The sequence below is a fragment of the Leuresthes tenuis genome, unplaced genomic scaffold (genome assembly GCF_036924035.1).
Source record: "Leuresthes tenuis unplaced genomic scaffold, fLeuTen1.0.hap1 SCAF_4, whole genome shotgun sequence".
In the NCBI taxonomy this organism is placed as follows: domain Eukaryota; kingdom Metazoa; phylum Chordata; class Actinopteri; order Atheriniformes; family Atherinopsidae; genus Leuresthes; species Leuresthes tenuis.
In genome coordinates, this window is record NW_027325358.1 from 8658937 (window position 1) to 8677053 (window position 18117).

The 18117-nt window shown below is 39.7% G+C and overlaps 3 protein-coding genes across 6 annotated transcripts in view; 1 reads left to right on the forward strand and 2 right to left on the reverse strand.

Moving 5' to 3' along the window:
• Window positions 1–542: 542 nt before the first annotated feature.
• LOC140304987 (noggin-2-like) lies at window positions 543–2157 on the reverse strand. Its single transcript, XM_072383774.1, has one exon. It carries the CDS (start codon window positions 2097–2099, stop codon window positions 1281–1283), a length of 819 nt encoding a protein of 272 aa, XP_072239875.1. The 5' UTR covers window positions 2100–2157; the 3' UTR covers window positions 543–1280.
• A 406-nt stretch (window positions 2158–2563) lies between these two features.
• On the reverse strand, window positions 2564–10618 carry LOC140305525 (target of Myb1 membrane trafficking protein-like). Of its 3 annotated transcripts, none has more exons than XM_072384430.1 (15): window positions 10412–10618; window positions 8867–8951; window positions 8293–8371; window positions 7973–8122; window positions 7358–7492; window positions 7115–7264; window positions 6482–6598; window positions 5128–5261; window positions 5000–5042; window positions 4713–4845; window positions 4349–4415; window positions 3745–3820; window positions 3336–3395; window positions 3207–3246; window positions 2564–3106 (listed from the first exon to the last, which is right to left on the reverse strand). In XM_072384430.1, the coding sequence occupies exons 1-15, from the start codon at window positions 10482–10484 to the stop codon at window positions 2961–2963; spliced, it is 1488 nt and encodes a 495-aa protein (XP_072240531.1). In that variant the 5' UTR covers window positions 10485–10618; the 3' UTR covers window positions 2564–2960. The 3 variants fall into 3 exon arrangements, with proteins under 3 accessions (XP_072240531.1, XP_072240530.1, XP_072240532.1); XM_072384429.1 differs by having other exon boundaries at window positions 3207–3249; XM_072384431.1 differs by lacking the exon at window positions 3336–3395.
• Window positions 10619–15508: 4890 nt separating this feature from the next.
• The window catches only part of grk4 (G protein-coupled receptor kinase 4), a 46904-nt gene continuing 44295 nt past the window's right edge, over window positions 15509–18117 (forward strand). The window contains exon 1 of one of the 2 annotated variants that reach the window (XM_072384433.1): window positions 15509–15853. In XM_072384433.1, coding sequence (XP_072240534.1) covers window positions 15802–15853 — 52 coding nt within the window. In that variant the 5' untranslated portion in view covers window positions 15509–15801. The remainder of the gene's footprint in view (window positions 15854–18117) is intronic. The other variant, XM_072384432.1, reaches the window with a different exon arrangement.

Below are 18117 nucleotides of genomic sequence, written 5' to 3' on the forward strand. Positions count from 1 at the left end.
GGATGTGAAGTGGGGGAGAAAAAGAGAGAGAGGAGGAAGAAGTTTGACAATCATTGGTGGATCAAATGGACGAGCATAATAAATATGTAGCAGGACCGTCAGAAAGGCATTGTTATATTTTTCAGTAGCAGAAACAACTCTAACACTATTCTACTTAGCTTTAAGACTATATGTGCAGACAAAGAAGCAACAGTGAATGACAAAAGATTACAGTGCTTCATAATTACAGAGGGTTTAATCTTAGTTTTGTCACTCAGAAAGAGAGTCTCTTTACCCCAAGATGTTGAACTGTTGGCGGTGAGCTTCTGTCCATATTGTCAACCAAAAAAATTCACTTGTGTTACCTGCCACTGCAGTGTCTGAAAATATCAGTTAAATTGTTGCCAAGCTACAAAAACAACACCTAAATCCATGCAGAAATAAATCCTATCATATGATTAATAAAATACAAGAGAAACAAATACAGCATGAAATTTCATAGTTCTTTTAATGAAAAAAATTTATTAAGAAGATAATAACAATTGCCAATAACTAACAAACAAAAGTTAAACAACTACAATTCAGTCTTTTCTAAAATTGTACAAGCGAGAAAGCACTGGAAAATAAGGAGACCTACATTACAGCGTGGCACTAGTCTGTTATGTAGGCTGTATTTAATCTAGGAGTGCAATTTGCAATAGATTTATATTTACTGAAAGAAAGAATTATTTATTTGCTGAACTTACACATGAGTCATTACTTGTAAAGATATTTTTTATCTTCTCTTTGCTGCTACACAGAAAGCTGTAAGTCACACTTTAATTACACCCGTGCTAAATGCAAAAACAACAGCAAAGCAAACAAACAAAACTCTCATTAAAATACGAGTTTCACAAGAATAAAAAATGTCCCATTTTTGTGAATGCAGCACAAGACACGTGACGGGGCTTGACGGTAACGACGGTTATCTGATTAAATTAATACGTGGCTAATGCACTATTATAACACTGTATGAGTCATCAAACTGAAGGCTTGTTGTTGGACCCAAAGGTTTCCATTAAGAGTGGAGATCTGTCACAAATTAGAGAACTTGGAAGTGCTTTAAAGCCAGCAACATCAGGGATCCTGCTCTACTTTGCAGGGAGAATACATTTCTAAACTAAACCAACTGAACTGAAATAAAAAATTTAAAAAACAAATCCGTTATTACACAGTTATAAGTCACAGATACATACGCAGTATGCATGTAGAAGAAAATAGCTGCAGATACAGAGTGAAAATGGGCTCTAATGAGAAAACATTTATATACATGAGCACATACATGATGTGATCACAGGATAAGGCACTTGTCTCCATAAGCACCTTGTCATCGCTTCTCTTCTCTCAGTGCTGCCGTCAGACCTTTCACGTTTAGTCCACCTGGATCCATCCCTTCTATTTCTGATTTCCAGACAGTGCCAAGCCAGAATCTTTATCTGTGATGTCTGAGCTTTCACACACTCCATCCCTCTGGGAAAGGAGCAGCTTTTCTCTCCATCTGGTCTCTTACAATCAGTTTGTCGCAGCCAACGTGGCCAGAAAGTTGGGCCCAGATCTACCCACCAGTGGCGTAATTCACACGTTGTTGAGCGCACCAACCAGCCTCTGATTGAACTGGCTACATCTGAGGGAAGAGAGTCGAGGTCCAGCTGAGCAGCCTCATCCTCCAGCTTCTGTCGATGGGCCACTGCAGCCTCTCTCAGCTCTGGAGAAGCACTCAGGTTAAACTTTCCTCCCTTGGAGGATTCAGTTGGCTGATCTATGGACATCCAAAATGGATCGAAGAAGGATCCCAGAAGACGGAGGAGGCGAGAAGGCCTGCAATGTTTAGGCTTGGGCATGTAGTGATAGTCAGCGTTTGTCAGAAGGCTGTAAGGACGGATCAGCTGCGAGAAAGATGGCAGACTAGCTCTCAGCTGAAGAAATGGTGAATCCCAGTCCATGTCCTCTTGGTCTTTAACAACAGACATATTTGTAAGCTGATTTTGATTGGAAATGTTAGAAGTAAAGGCAGATCCATGCAGCAGGACTGATACAGATATCCAAAAAAGACAGATGCCACAATGAAGGAGTATACGCATGGTCTTCAGGTCCTGAGGGTGGCATATAGGAATGGAAGTTTGTCTCTTTGTCTTTGTTTTTCCCTGTGAAGATTACGGTATCTCTTGGGACTCTGTGTTCCAGACACCAGACATGCTTGACTTCTTCAACAACAACACTCTGGATTTTGACTCTTATTAGAGAAAACACTGAACTGGAATTCCCACCACTCAATCAAGCTGCCAATGTTTAGACTAACTCACCAATGCAAAAATAAATGACTTATCTGCCTTAATTTGGTTAAACTAAATATGTTATCTCAGTCTATTAAACAAAGTTTTTGTGTATTAATTTCCAGCAAATGTTATTGTTTAACTATAGCTCTCATACTGCACTGGAAGCCAATTAAAATGATCCTGGTCTATTTTTCTTAAAGCCATCAATTTCTCAAGTGTTGTCGATAATGTCAAAGCAGGAAAACATTTTAGAAAAAGAACACAAGGACCCTGTTTGGGGCGCAGTGCCCTATTTATTCTCATGAACACAAAATCAGCTCTCTGGGTCAAAGGCACATGATGGTGTTATATCAAATATATTTTCTGCATCATTATTTGCTACCACTTTCTGTAAACACAAAGTTTTTTGTTCACATTAATATCATAATAATACATATTAAATAAAGTAACATGAAGTTGTTTATATGTACATTAAGACAACAAACAGCTGAAGTCAGAGATAAAACAGCATCTACTTTATGATGCGAGTTGATTTGGTGGCAGTTCTGTGGAGTCCGGTGTTGATTTGTGTGTGTGCTCGGAGAACCTGACTTGGCACAGTGTACGTCTGGTATATATTTCTATTTCATGTCGCCCTACACCCATTCCTGTTGTCTGTTCCTGCACTCAAAGTGAAAAAAGCTGATCATGCGATGTGTCCTGCTGCCGGGTAGACTGTGGCGGCGGTCTGGGAGTGGAGGATGGCACGCTATGAATGGACTGGCTGTTGTTGTCTGCAGCCTTCGCCCGATCCTCCAGAAACTTATCAAACTCTGAGAAGGACATGTGCAGTTATGAATACACCTTCATGCACAAAAAGGGAAATATTCTGAAATGTTATCTTTACAGATCATTTTGTAAGAGAAAATATACCTTCACTAGACACTCCCTCGCAAACTGAAGACTGCTCTTCCTGCTTTTTTAAGAAAAAAAAACAAAACACAAACAGTAAAGGATTTGTTTTTTCTGCGGTCATCATATCTGGTTCATGCTCTCTCTTACCAGGTCACAAGATAACCATCTATCAATGTCATTCTGCACAGAGTTTTTTTCCAGTGGCACCTACAAAGAAAAACATAATCAAAAGAGAAACAGGATGACTGAGTTTCATTTATTTACATCACAATCACAGAAATATTCATCTTCAAACTGAGAACACTCGAGGCCGACTCCACTACATGTACTTGTTTTTCATAATCTGCTTGTAAATTCAATACTTTTTCTTTAATTTGTTTGTGTTTTTATCTGTGTAATTTCTGACTGTGTTTTTTATTTGCTGCCTATCTTGGCCAGGTCTCTCTTGAAAAAGAGGCTCTTAATCTCAATGGGATCTTCCTGGTTAAATAAAGGTTATGATCATAATAATAATCTAAACTTAAGTCATGTGTGTGTGTTACTGTGATATACACACCCCTCCTGTGACCTGCAGCCTTGAGTCCAGGGCTCCTGCGAGGCCTTCAACAGCTCCAGGGTCCTCATACCTGACGCTGGATGCACATAAGCGCACATAACATCAGTTCCACAAGCAAACTTAAATCAGTATTAGTCTTAAAAAAGTGAAAAGCTGTATATGTCATGTCCGAGCATATTTTACCACATTTAAAAGCATTATCCATCAATTGTTGTGTCAAAATGTAAATAAATTATGTAAACCTTTTGAATTTTACAGCTCATGAAAAAGGCTTGTTTTTCTTTCTTTTTTCTAAAACAGCAGTCTATTCGCAAAAGTGGGAAAAGGCGTCGTTAAAAGCTCTGCATTCATTAAGATGTGTCTTTTAGGCCCCAGAGAAAAACTGTCTTTCTTTGATTAGAAACTTAACCTAATGGCAAAAGTAAGCCCAGTTTTGTAAAACAGAATGAAGTTAGAAATGTTTTCACTACTAAAAACAGGATATTTCTGAGATAAAAAATGTAGGCAGCCATGATCTGGCAAGTAAATCCCATCGACTTATTTCAAATATAAGAAGGATAAGAGTAGGATGAAGGTATGTGTGTCACCAGTCGGCTCTGCTCACTTTTTCCTCTGCTCAGCCAAGGAGCTGCCTCTGGTTTGGGCAAACATGTCAAACTCCTCCTCCTCTTCTGCAAAACAAAATTTCATATTTCATTGACAGTGGTTAGCGGGGAACTTTGGGCAAAAGCAGGTCAACAGAGCGTTTACTTCAACCACCATTTCTCTCCCTGCATCACATAAATCAATGTGACATTTCCTATGATATAGCCCCTGCATTTCAAAACGTTCCCTGCACATGTGATGTTCAGCCACAACATCCTGTTTTCTACCAGAAATAAGTCAGTAAAAATAACAAGATGGAAGTTACAAGAGATCATCCAATCGATTTTGTAGAAGCAGCAGAGAGTTGTACGAAGTTTACTCACTGCGATTGGCTGGTTTCTGGTCATTGGTCCAGGTGCTCACTGTTGGTTGGCTGGAAGTCGTAATGACAGCTGGCTGTTTGTTGGTCGAAGGTTCGGGGCTCAGGTCGATGAGGCTCGGGCTCTTGGCAGAGCTCTGCAGAGCAGAAGGTGTCACATTCAACTGCCGAGTGAGCACTCGCTTGTATCATAAATGATGAAGAAAAAACCTTCACACCAGTTTTCTGAGAAAAAAGGTCCTGCGTTCAATTTGTTAATTAACACAGAAAATAAGGATTTCTCTTTTTTACCTGTTGTGCATTTGTAACCTGAGCCTTGTTCAGCCTGTCAAACCTAAGAGATAATTATACACCGTTAAGCACAATATGTTTGCACCAACTTTCAAGAGTACAAGCAACAAAGCACAGTTGCAACCCACCTCTCATAGCGGATGAAGGCGTTGTTGAGGTCATCATTTACAATGAGCAGCTCTTCGATAAATCTCTCATCCTGCAGCTGTGGGATGAGTTCCACCACTCGGGTTTGCATGTTTTTACACACAGCAAACAGCTGCTGCTTGGGCAGAGCAGCAGAGAGATTAATTCATTCTCACTACAAATCAAATCAAATAATACATCTTTGATACTAAATCCGGTTCTAATATTTAATGCTTTTTTTAAGTTCGGTTTCCTACATTTCTCCGAATTTCCTCTGACAACATCATAAGAATAAACTTAAGCCTCTTTCCCACTGCCTGGTACAGATTGACATTGCTCACTGTTTTGTGGTTTTCCTTAAAGTTTTAGCTCCACCTCATTGAGGTTGAAATGAAAACACTGCACGATTGATCTGATAGGATCAACTGAGGGTGTACCAACAAGATCTCTGCAGCAGGACTAAGCTCCTACACACACTGACACCATGCAGAGGAAAAACTGCATTACATAAGACCAAAGGCAATGGTTATGTAGCAATGATGACGTCGATAAAGTGAATAGAAACAAGTGCCTCTGGATTTTTTACAACGCATTTGTTAACAATGAAAGATGCTCTTGCTGTTGCACATCTTTGATTTTTCCAAGTATAACAGTAAAAGTGCAGCATCAGAATAATAAGCCAACTAACAACAAAATAGGAGGAAATGTCAATATGTTGAATATTTTGTAGTCATGGATAAGACAGGACAGTGACCAAAATCAGCCTTTGGTTTTGTTCTTACTTCCTAAAACCGAAGAGATGGACAGTAGTGAGCCTTAAATTGAGACATTTTGCACCATCACTGTCAGCTGCTGAGTTTTGTAACTCTACTTTTGAAGAACTGTCAAGAAATAGTGTCCAAGCTGTGGATAAGTTTACAACAAAAACTTAAATCTTAAATCTGTAATTCATCAACTCATTTCAACAGACACAAATACAATTAGCATGATCTTTTCGGTGGCGGGAAGATCGTCTCTCTACAGGAGGACGCTGTCATCAGAAGTACCGTTACCATAGGTGGATGTGTTTGGCTTGGAACAATGTTTGGGTGTGTATGTGTCACAGGAGCATCCACTTGAATGCCAGGATTCAAGCTTTTTCCGCAGAACATTGCATTGTACCAAAAGCAAAGTAATTCACTTCACTTGGAAGTAGTTTTTCATGTTGTGACTGATCGGTGAATAGAAGATAAATATACACACAGACTTTGGACTCTGTAGCGCACTATCAGCGAAACTGAACACAAAGTAGTTTAAGACACAGCCCAAATCATGGTAGATGGTATAGATAATTGTGACATGAACACAAACACGCACCTGTAGCAGCTCTATATCATCAGTCTGGCTCTGTCCAGGTTTTAGTTCATTTAGCATTTCAGACATTACTCTGACATTTCCCTTCACCAGCCCCAGCTCACTTCGCAGCTTCTGTTCCTGGAATAATAATAATAAAAAAGAAAGAATTATTTTAAGAGCGGCTCTGACTATTTCCCAGGTGCCGTCTTTGCTGCAGAGACCAAGCATGTAGTAGATGTGAGCTTTAATAAAAGTCTTGTTTTGACATTTTACTCTAAGCTTCTTGCAGGACAGAGAAAACTATTAAAATATTCTACTTTGCAGATAACAAACTATATTAAACACGGTCAAAGACTAGTGCATCGTTACTGGCTGATCTGTTGCAAAAGTAGGCTGAAATAGGGCGTTTAATGTTAGTGATGTGCAAAAAAATGCAAAAAAAAAAAAACCAAACTTTTATTTTCATGTCAGTCGTGTAATCTGCCTTTTTAGTTCTTTAAGAAATTTCTAGAGACAGAGACTAATGACTATAAAATAAATATAGTGTTTTAATGTGCAATTATCCCCATATGCATCACCTGCGAGGAGTCTGTTTCGCGCTCCATCAAGTTTTTGACTAACAGGTGTTTTTCTGGTAATTTTAGGTAGAGATACCTGCTCTGCAGACAGTGAGACTGGTCCATCACTGGGCTGGACTGGAGGTGAGGTATTCTGGCTGGGGACACTGGCAGGAGCTTGTGGTTGTGACTGATGAGTGGGAGCAGTGACAGGGGTCACCTCAGGAGGCTCATCTTCTGGGATACTCTGAAAGATTTGTCAGCGAGATTAAAATATAGATAGATGTTGATACAGTGTGTTTGTTTGTGTGTCAGACTTCCAATTAATAGCCAGTCTCACCCTATTTGGAGTGTGGATCGGGGACAGTGCATCCAGGTCTGTCATGGGGAATTCCAGACCTCGCCGCCTCAGGTCATCGTATACGTATACCACCCCCGCCAGGGAGGGAGAGCTACGAAATGCATCGGCCCATGACTGAAAATGAATGGGAGAACATGTGACTAATTATAAAGAGATGATTGGCTCCTGAATCTGCATTCAGTGACACATTTCAAGACAAAAGAAAGAGTGAATAAAAAATGATTATTTCCACTCTATTTTAAGTCTATCTAATCTTATCATTCCTTATAACAAACAGTAACAGACAAGTTGCTTTGACTATGTGACGTAAGAATGTACATTACAAAGTACATTCAAGATAACACTGTTGTACATGTCCATAGACATAACAGGGTGGAAGCCATGGGACTTCAAAACACCCTCAGACTGTCTCATAACAATGTTCATGACACTGTCAAACTGCCAAATAAGGTCATCAATAAGAAAGATATCATACTTGAACTGAAACTATCAATTGTAGTTTCACCATAAAGAGATTCAGATTCAAACTGTTGATGTGCCAGTACCTCACATTTTAAAATGGCTTAGCTCATACAGTTTCTGGAACACACATACCTGAATGAGGCTCAGAACACGGTCATGGAGGACAGTGGGGGGGTTGTATTTGGGCAGAATAGAACGGACCAAAACTCCTTCTACAAACTCCTGCGTGGTCACCAAAACCTGGAAGCGATGGCCGCAATTCTTCACGCAGGCCTCAAGAACCTAAATGAGCAAAATACAAAAACTGTGATTCCAAACACAAAAATGATAAAGATTTTAACATTTTTAACAAGTAAACACACAAGCCATCTCTTCTTGGTAGGAAGGCAACCAGGATAAGGCTAATTCTGGCCTTTAAATAACTGATACAACATGACAACATATCAACTCACAGTGAGAGCCAACATAATCTCTCTGAAGTTCTTGTTTCCTACTATCCTCTTCTTGATAGCTTTGACTGCATCTTTTGGCCTGAAGGAAAACAACTCTGCATCAGATGATGTTTGCTTAGTCATCCCCTTAAATATTCTAAAACAGAAAATGCTATAAATAACACAAAAAATAAAAAAGAAGCCATTAGAGTTCACAAATCAAGTCAGCCATCAAATGGAAAGAACAGCTTTGCTTTATTTTTACATCTCACTTCTACAACCACATTCAAAATGACATTTGATAACGTCACAAAACACTGTGCCTCATAATAAAATTCTCAAAGCAGGTCATTTGGTCCTACAGCTGCACTGCTGTGTAGAGAGAAACTATTTAACAATAAAAGAGGCAATGCAGTAAAAAAAAAAAAAAAAAAAACACAAAATAAAACATGTAGACTTTTGCATTAATTATTAACCTGATTCGTACAGATAGTACAAATAAAAAACAGAAAGCAGGATGATCTTCTTCTCTGTGGATCAGTCTCCACTGGAGAAACCCAGGCCAACTAAACTCTACACATGACATCGTCCCTACCCGTCATCCGTCTCGTTGATGATGTCACAGATCTCCATGTTTAGACCCCAGTCCTCTGACGGTAGGGAGCCACTGGTTGCTCGCTCTGCAAACAGAGAGGCAATCCAGAGGGTGAATTAATGCTGTATTAAAGGTGTAGCAATACAATGGGACTGCATAAATGTCACATCAATTATACTCTCCTTCAATATCATACCAGAATCCAGCAAGATAACTGGAGCCAACACAAGAACTTTGTACCTGTGATTATAAATATTTTAGTTTCAGTTCCTCCTTCTACTCCCTTCCTCACGAGACTTAGGCCTCGATCCTATGAAGAAATTGTGGGCCTATCCAGAACATCCAGGTTGTAGGAACATCTATCTAGGTTTTACAGTGAGGCAAGACAGTATGCTTTTTGTTGTTTTTCATCATTTTGTAATATTTCATACATTTAAAAATGGTGGCTAAAGAAGTTAAATGATGTCACATTTAAATGAACCCAGGGGATACAATTTGCATAAGAGCCATGCATTCAGTGCATCGCAGCACTGCAGTAAAAATAAAGGGTCCCACCCAGTTTCAACCTGTCAGAGCAGCACATACATATTATCAAATATAAAAGTGACTAGTAACCTCTAAATATATTTATGAATAATAATGTTGTGAATTAGTGCTGTATGAATAAAACCGATTTGAATTTAATTGAAAATAGGCTTCCACCTTTTCCTTGAAACTATTTAGCAATCATGGCCAGCTTTTTGCACTCCAACCTTCACAGGCTCCTTATAAATCTCTAATCTCCTTCATTCCTTTGCACAAACCACACTTCACCGAGCCCTCACCCTTGCCTTTCTCAACTCCATTCAGTCCTTTTCCCTCCCTCCCTTCCACTCCCCCTTCCCCAGCTCTCTCCTTCATGTGACTGTCAGCTGCTCTGCTCTCTGTTCTCATTTGCCTCAGAAGTAGCTGGCATCTATGTGTGAGAAAGTGAACGGAGGAGATAAGAAGGAGAGGGCCCAGATGGGTGAGAAGTCACCACGCATGCCTGCACAGATGTGTAATCTAATAATGAAGGATTCAAAGTTTTTTAGCGACTCGGTAAAAGAAAAAAGGGGAAGTTGTCAGCCATTTAGAAGAAACTCTGATGCTTTACAAACCTGTGCTGCATGAAATGATCTGGTGAGACACCAGTCACACCTCTGTGAAACTGTCATTTGATGAAAACATATCAGTACCTGAGGAAGTGAGATGGAACACCAAGCGGCTCCCTAATTCGCCAAATGCTTTGTCGTTTAACTTAATCGACCAATCACATGCTAGTATTACGACTATGAGTCCCACCTCCGCAGGCGTCATCGTCTCTTAAAACATTTGTATGTTTTTAACAATTTTGGAGTTTTTCTTGCAATACATGACCATGAGAACCGTGAAGAACTTGTTTTACCCCGTGTCCTTGGCAGTGTGTTTTTTTTTTTTTTAATCTTACACATGTCGGTTAGAGAGTAAAATACCCAAATGACAACAAGCAAAGCTGTTAACATTTCAAAACCCAATGCGACTTACCGATTCTCTGGCCGACGGGCGTGGAAAATGGGTTTCCGATAAGAAACTCCATTTTCTCCCCTAAAGAAAACATTCTCGGAGATAATAGCTGTTTACTCTCAGACTGAAACAGCTCCGGGACCGTGGGGCTCCGAACCACTGTATTTCCTTTTGCTTTCAGTGTCTAGCCGCTGTTTTCAGAGGCGCACCAGCTCCGTGAGGGGTCACGTGAAAACACACAGAGCCAGGAAGCAGCAGCCATCAGCACACAGACAAACAACCGCTGCTTTTTATCAATCCATAAACTCTTTCCTGTACGGAATTTATGTAATACATATTTTTATAGAATTTAAAAAGCTCTTTTCACCGTCCAGTGAACAAAATAAAATAATATATGTTGACTCAGATTGCAATGGGACTTTTACAGGCCTAAAGTTGGCATTAGTGTGAGAGGTATTAAAAACTTCTGCAGTAGTTTGGATAAGTGAAACAACCACTGCCAAAACAGAAAAGGAAAAAGGAAATTTTTTCTTGCATTCAATGTATACCAGTATAAGCATACATATTCTGCATTTAATAGGGGTTACAAAGCAATTTTTAACTCGTGAACTGAGGGTGCACCACAGTGCTTGACAGTTGGTATGAGGTGTTTGTGCTGATATGCTGTGTTTGGTTTTCTCCAAACGTGCTGCTGTGCATTATGAACAAATATCTGCACTTTGGTCTCATCTGTCCAAAGGACTTTGTTCCAGAGGTCTTTTAGTTTGTTCAGATGCAACTTTACAAACCTATTTAGTAAGAAGAGGCTATCTCCTGCAACCCTTCGTCTTTTTCTATTCATACTGGCATGGATTTTAACATTTAACATCCTAAATGAAGACTGTAGAGTCTGAGATTTAGATCTTGGGTTTTTTTCAGGTGTACAGTTGTTTGCAGATTTCCCTCTAACCCTTCCATATTGATGAGCAGCAACAGCTGTGTGTCTCAGATCATTGTTGATGTGTTTTTTTCTTGATATTCTATAAACACACACCTGAATGCTTCAAACAAGCTGCAGGAATTGCTGATGATCAGTTAATCAAGTATATTTGACTTGCAGTACCTGGCTGCACTTACTTTTACTTACTTTTCACTTACTTTTCTCTCGGGGAAACACATTGCTTCTGCATTTTGATTAAGTTTTTGTTAAATAGATAATAACACAGTATAATATGATGTGCTGGTGTGCATCTGGGATTTTATTTACCTAATTTTAGGATTATTTTCACGATTTTCTGATCCTGAAAACCTCAGAATTGATGAGGGTGTACTTTCTTTTCCACACTTTTCACATTTTCTTTCACACGACTGTGTAATCTGAGTGAACTTTTATTCTGTTCTGAAATACCTAAAAGTGATGTGTTTTTGTATAACTCTGTTTAGCTTTGTTGACCCTATTTCACATGTTTCAGTGTTTTCCTCCTGAACATTGTTTTGTAAGGAAACTGAGAGACACTTGTCAGATTTTTTGCATGTGTAGCATCTTCTTTAGCCAGCAGGGGTTGCAAGGGAAGCCATTTCAATACATATCAGTGTCATGATGTTCAGTATTTCTGTTGATATCATGATCAAACTTTAGTACTTACAGAGGCTAGATTTAGGCTATGTCAACTAATAAAAAAAAGTAGCCCATAATTGGCAATCAGAAAAAAGCCACATCAGTCAAAACAATCTAATCTAACTGTACTTTCTGCATACACATACCTGTGGTGTTCTGCCACACAGGTCATATGGGTCACAGATGGAAACTGGACCAACTAGTTTTACAAAGCTGAAATCAAACATGGATCTGTGTTCCTGGCTTGAAAAAAATTGTATTTCAAATACAGTTTAAACAGGTCATAACTAGCTGGTGGGTGACTAATGTGACATCTAATGCCTTGTCACAGAAAACATATATTTGCACACGCAAGACGGCTTACTTGCATTCTTCTTTTGCAAGACTGGAGTAAAGAAAGGTAAAACCTGTCCTCTTAGTTCTTGTACACAAAGCTATCCCTGATAGCAGACCTAATATGGGCTACTTTTGGCACTTTTGGCTCAGTTATGGCACTTGTGAGTGTTTTGTGGGCCAGATGTCACTAAATGTTCGTTAGCTGGAACTGACTTGGCTTATATTATGTTGTGGATGCGCCAGATGTGGCCCAAATGTCATAAACATGCTTTGACGGGAGTAATGAAAAGTGTTGCAAGGGCCAGGTGTGACCCAAAGAAAATGCAGATGTAGGCCACGTTTGGTGGATACTCACCCTGAGTCTATGGTGTCATTTAAGGCCAAATGTGGACAAAGAAAGCTGCAGATGTGGGCCATGTTTGGGCCAAACATTCTTTGCAATCTTGGATCAGGATTTATTGACTTGTTGGAATAAAACAAATAGAAACCCATGAATAAACCCCTTTTACTGCATCCAGTATCACATTGTCGTCTACGGTATGTAGAAACTGATTATATTTGCGTTGTCTTACCTACTATAGGAGCTAGAATATGGTTTCTTGAAAATAAGACATTTCATAATATAATGTCTCATGATGGATCATTAGCATGAACAGCATCTGTTTTAAAGGAAACTGTATTCCAAAGATTCTAGTAAATATTTAACAGTCATTTATCTATGACTCATTCAGACATTTGGCTTTGTAATCAAAACCTCCTGTGGTATGGAAGTATTTGGAAACTTCCGCAAGAAATTACATGCATCTTTTTATGCAATCATTACTTTGGTTACTTCTTTTTGAAAAGAATTTCTCTATGCTACAAAATAAAATTCACATTTGTGTTTTCATTTCGATTGGATTTTTCCCTCTGACCACATTAGGTAAGGTTTTCCCTTTGTTTCTGTTTCCTAAATTCACTCTGTAGTCATACACTCTGTAGAACATACATACAGTCAGAGTTTGAGATGATCTGAGTGAGATTGAAAACAGTCAATACTCTGTTGAAACAAACTGGAATAAAACTAAACTTTTCTCACTGCTGAAGCTGTAAGATCAGAGAGTAAGATTAATAAGGGTAACAAAATTCATACCTCATAGTCCTTGTGACCATAGATTGGGGGGAAACAGGACTAATGAGAGACTACAGTCCCTGTGTGTGCAGCTGTATGTATGATTATATGAAAATGAGGATATTTAATGTTTAGATATGATAACCAACGCTGGAGCCACAGATAAATGAGTGCTACTGGCACATTTCTCAAATATATAGATCTATAGATTGTATTTACAAAATAGTGAGACACTTTCATATCAACAACACCAACTGGTGTCCAAAATGTAGCCTATGTTACAACAGAAAAGAAATTTAAATAAGCATAAATGAAGACTTTCAAGTAAATGTGTTGTTTGGTCATGTATTTGTCATGTTAAAAGCCACTGAATTAGATCCATCTTGTCATTTCATATTTGAAACTTAGTCTTTTCCTTTTTTTTCTTCTCAGAATAAACCATAATAGCGTCTGCATTGCTTTCATATTTACTCAGCAGTTTAGTGTGAGAATTCAGAAAATAGTGTCAAATGATTACCCAAAGCTCTAAGAGACAAGTAGGGAAAAATATTTATAAAAACCACATCTGGAAATATCAAATGTTACTTTAAAAAAATATATTAGCACACTTATCGAACAAGTAGACATCCAGTTTTGCAGTAACTGTTTCAGCTTTGAAGTATGTCCTGCTGGTTAAAGTAGTTTGGTTTTTATATACATGACAAACAGAACTGGAGTAAAAAAAAAAGCTGTTTAATTTCCATTGAGTTGGTGTAGTGTGGTGTTTCAAGTAGCATGATAAGAAAACACGTCTTAAAAACGTACACATACTTTAAATATGTGTTTCCACCTCTGCACCCTAAATAACCATTTATTGCTCCTGACACATGATACATACATGACAGCCATGCAGATTGGGTGTTTTACGGTTTCACTGTGCTGATTAAAGTCAGAACAATACCTTTGTTATACAGTCATGTGCACTCATCGTTGTGAAATCCTCTCAATCCTTTCAAAAACGTTCATAACATCAAGGCAGGTTTTATGACGACTGTGCTTGATGCATTCTTGTGTTTGTGCTTTATCGCCACAAGGTGGAGGCATTGAATCTATACAGCATCTGGGATATTATCTGTTCAGGACTCATTTGTGTTGTTCAAGAACCCTACATAGAAAATGACTGATTTTGTTTCTGACCACACAGAAACATAGATAAAAAGCTTTGCTGTTTTTTTCTTACATATGTATAATATTATGTGTTCTGCTTTATCATTTGTTCAGACAGACAACATCTGACAGGTGGAGCAACTTGAGACATTGTGTGCTAACAAACAAGAGGGAGTGAAGATGAAAGTCAGCTTTTGTCATCTGAGCGCCTTGATTTTCAGGTCCACAGATGCCTTTAGGCAGTCCCTCTTCACAACCCTTTTAGCAAAAGAAAAAACGAAAACATTCTCAATCTCTTACGTGAAACTATACACCCTTTAAGAGGTTTATTTTCGAACAAATTATCACATCTTTCTTAGCATCTAAGGATATCTGAGTCTGCAGACGCACAACTTAATCAGATATATACGGTATATCACCGTCAGAGAAACATTAAACCAGTGTGTCTTCGTGCTTCTCCATACTGAACGACATGGGATAATGTAACTCAAAACCCTTACACCACTAATAATGAAATATGAGGTATGTATCAGGCCGGAGGGCTTTGCGTCCTGCTGCAGGAATGCACGCAGAGGTGTATTATAAGCATGCCCATTCATACTTTGGACAAAAAGCCATTTGAGTTGATTAAATAGGGGAGACATTTCTATTTTCTAGGTGTTTCCAGTGGGTTATAACTCACTACTACATCTGAGGGGGAACTTGAGGGTAAAAAATAAAATCACACACGAACTGTCACGTAATAAAGGGCTTCAACCATCGATGATTTCATGCGATTCGGAAAGGTTTGAATATATATATATGTATGAATGCACTTGCAAGTGAATGTGTGTGGCTGCACTGGTTGTAAACTGATCCCTCCTACTCTCCCTGGTTCACTGTGCAGAGGAGGGGCGAGGAGGAGGAGGACGAGGAAGAAGAAGAAGAGGAGGAGGAGGAGGAGGGAACCGAAGCAGGAAGGAAGGCAGAGAGGGAAAGGAGGGAGGCTGTGAATGCTAACGAGCTCCGTCGTAATCATATTGCTCCGTTTGTAGGATTTGACTAAACATCTTGCAATGGAGAGGAACGACGACCACTATTAAAATCCTACTATGCGCCAGTGCCGCGTTCGCCCTGTGCGCGTGCAGCAGCCTCACCGTCTTTGGCACGTTTGATCAGTAAAAACCGTCTTTTTCCGCTGAGTGAAATGTATCGCGCCTGCTCGGGATTCACATTCTGACAATGGAGATTGAAAATATCGTGGCCAACACGGTTCTCCTGAAGGCGAGGGAAGGTAAGTTGATCTGATTTAACGAAAGAAAAATAATTAAACCGCATTCCCCCCACCCCCCCGACATGGCTACAGACTAGGCAGAGCTTTCGGCTGTCCTCCTTGGGATTTATGCTTTCTCTGCCCCCCATCACTGCGCAGTGCTCTTGTATCCAGGCGAACGCCAAACAACCTTTAGATGAAATCTCCTGCTCGAGCATTAACGATACACCTATTTGCCGGACAGGTTAACAAAAGGCCCAGGAGGCTGGAGATGAACAACGCAGGGAGTGTTTGCAGCATCGCTCTTAGATGGCAGCGTTGCATTGGAGGCTGTCGAGCAAATTTTTTCACACCAGCACCACTGGTTTAGAGGATATTTACGATGACATAACGGGTAATAAATGGTGCTCACATTAAACTGCATAGAAATACAGCTGCACAGGGGCGTGGGGGGATGCGCCTCAGTGCCTCCTCACCTGTCATTGTCGTTTAAAGCCTAATTATGAGGGGAAAGTGAACGTGAGCTGTTTGACGCAGAAGTATGCCGCTGCATTGCTGTTTGGATGTTGATTATGAGGGAGGAATACTGTTAACGTAAGGGGCTTCCTTGCGTCGGAGGGGTAACCCGGCGGCCTTGGTGATACAGCCCCGACTGTGTACCCTGCCCAGGGGGCCGGTGATCCCGCAGCAGCTCACCTGGAGGCGAGGAGCCATCCGTTTTCCAGGAGGTGGCAGAGCAGAGAGGCTACTTTTGTAGTCGCTAAGTGGGCGCAGGGTGGGTGTGCTGTGTCGTCAGCTAAGAAAGAGGGGGGAAATATGTAATTACCCCCACAATAATTCTCCATCTGTCCCAAATGGCTCTGTGATCGAGAATATTTTGCAAGTTGATTAATTTTACCCGACTGCAAAGTGTCTCACGGCCTGGGTCGCGGCGCAGTGTGCAGAGGCCTTCCCCTGTTTATGCCTCACATTACAATAAAGTGCGCTTCATTTCAAGACCAAAACAAATGCTGTGAAATGGGTTACTCGCAGCAGCATGGAAGTAATTTCATGGAGACATCGGGTTTTCTTTAAATTCAGCTTGTCGTTGCCATCAGGTTATTGTGCAAAGGCTCAAAACCTGCCACATCAAAAGATCTTTGATGCTCCAAAAGGCCCCTGGTGATAGATGTGAGTATATACAGAGATTGGAAAAATCTACAGTCTCTGACAAGACAGAGACTGTGGATTGTGTCTCACAATTTTTTCGTGGTGCACAATCGTATTCTCAACTCTCTTAGACAATCCTTCTTGTCATTTCTTTAAGTAGTCTTCAGGAATAGTTCTCCAGGCTACTTGAAGGACACCCCAAAGCTCTTCTTTGGATGTTGGCTGCCTTTTGTTGAATTCTCTGTCAAGATGATCCCACACTGCTTCAATAATACTACTCAACATTGCCTGCTGCTATTATTTCATACCGTCATTTTAATTATCTTTATACTGTCGGAGCCATGCATCGAAATTTCATTCTGTATAGTACTTGTATATCTCAATGACAATAAAACCTGTCTATGTCTATTGTTGAGGTCCGGGCTTCATCCCTCCATAAGACCAGTTCACTTGTTGTGTCATTTGGCATAGCTCAGCCTTTTCTCCATGTTTCCCTTCCTTAAGAATGGCTTCTTGACAGCCACCCTTCCATGGAGACCATTTGTGATGAGGCTTCAGTAAACGGTAGATGTATCAACTTCTTTTGTCCTCCACTTTTTAATTTTTCTCAATTGTGTTAAGGTCACACAGCACACCATGCTGAGATATGCCAAATTGTTAGCTAATAGCTCGTTGGGAATCACCTTGTTGGTGCAAAAATATCATTTTATGTCTGTCAGATTGCGTTTTCTTTGATATATTTCATAGTTCTGACCAATGAAATTTAAAACAAATTGTATATCATTGTGACAGGCTACTACTTGCAAAGCAAAGTTTTATTTTATTTTTTTTAAGTAGTATGTTATGTGTGGACAGGAAACTGGTTCATCCCTTATGTTAGGTTCCTTTTTTTTGTATTGTATGATTCATAGGTGAGTGTTCAGTTCTCCACAAACCAAAAAAGGAATTCCGCTGAAAATGGTCTGATGCAAGGAGTGGACTGAAAATGAGTGAAGAAGCAGTCAATGCCCAAAGAAAAGTGACCTGGAAAGTATTGCTCAGGACAACTTTAATAGATTACAATAAAGTCCTTGAAAGCTAAATTAATAAGGGGTGGTTCAAGACTTTTGCACAGTACGGTTTATTCAGTAGTCAAT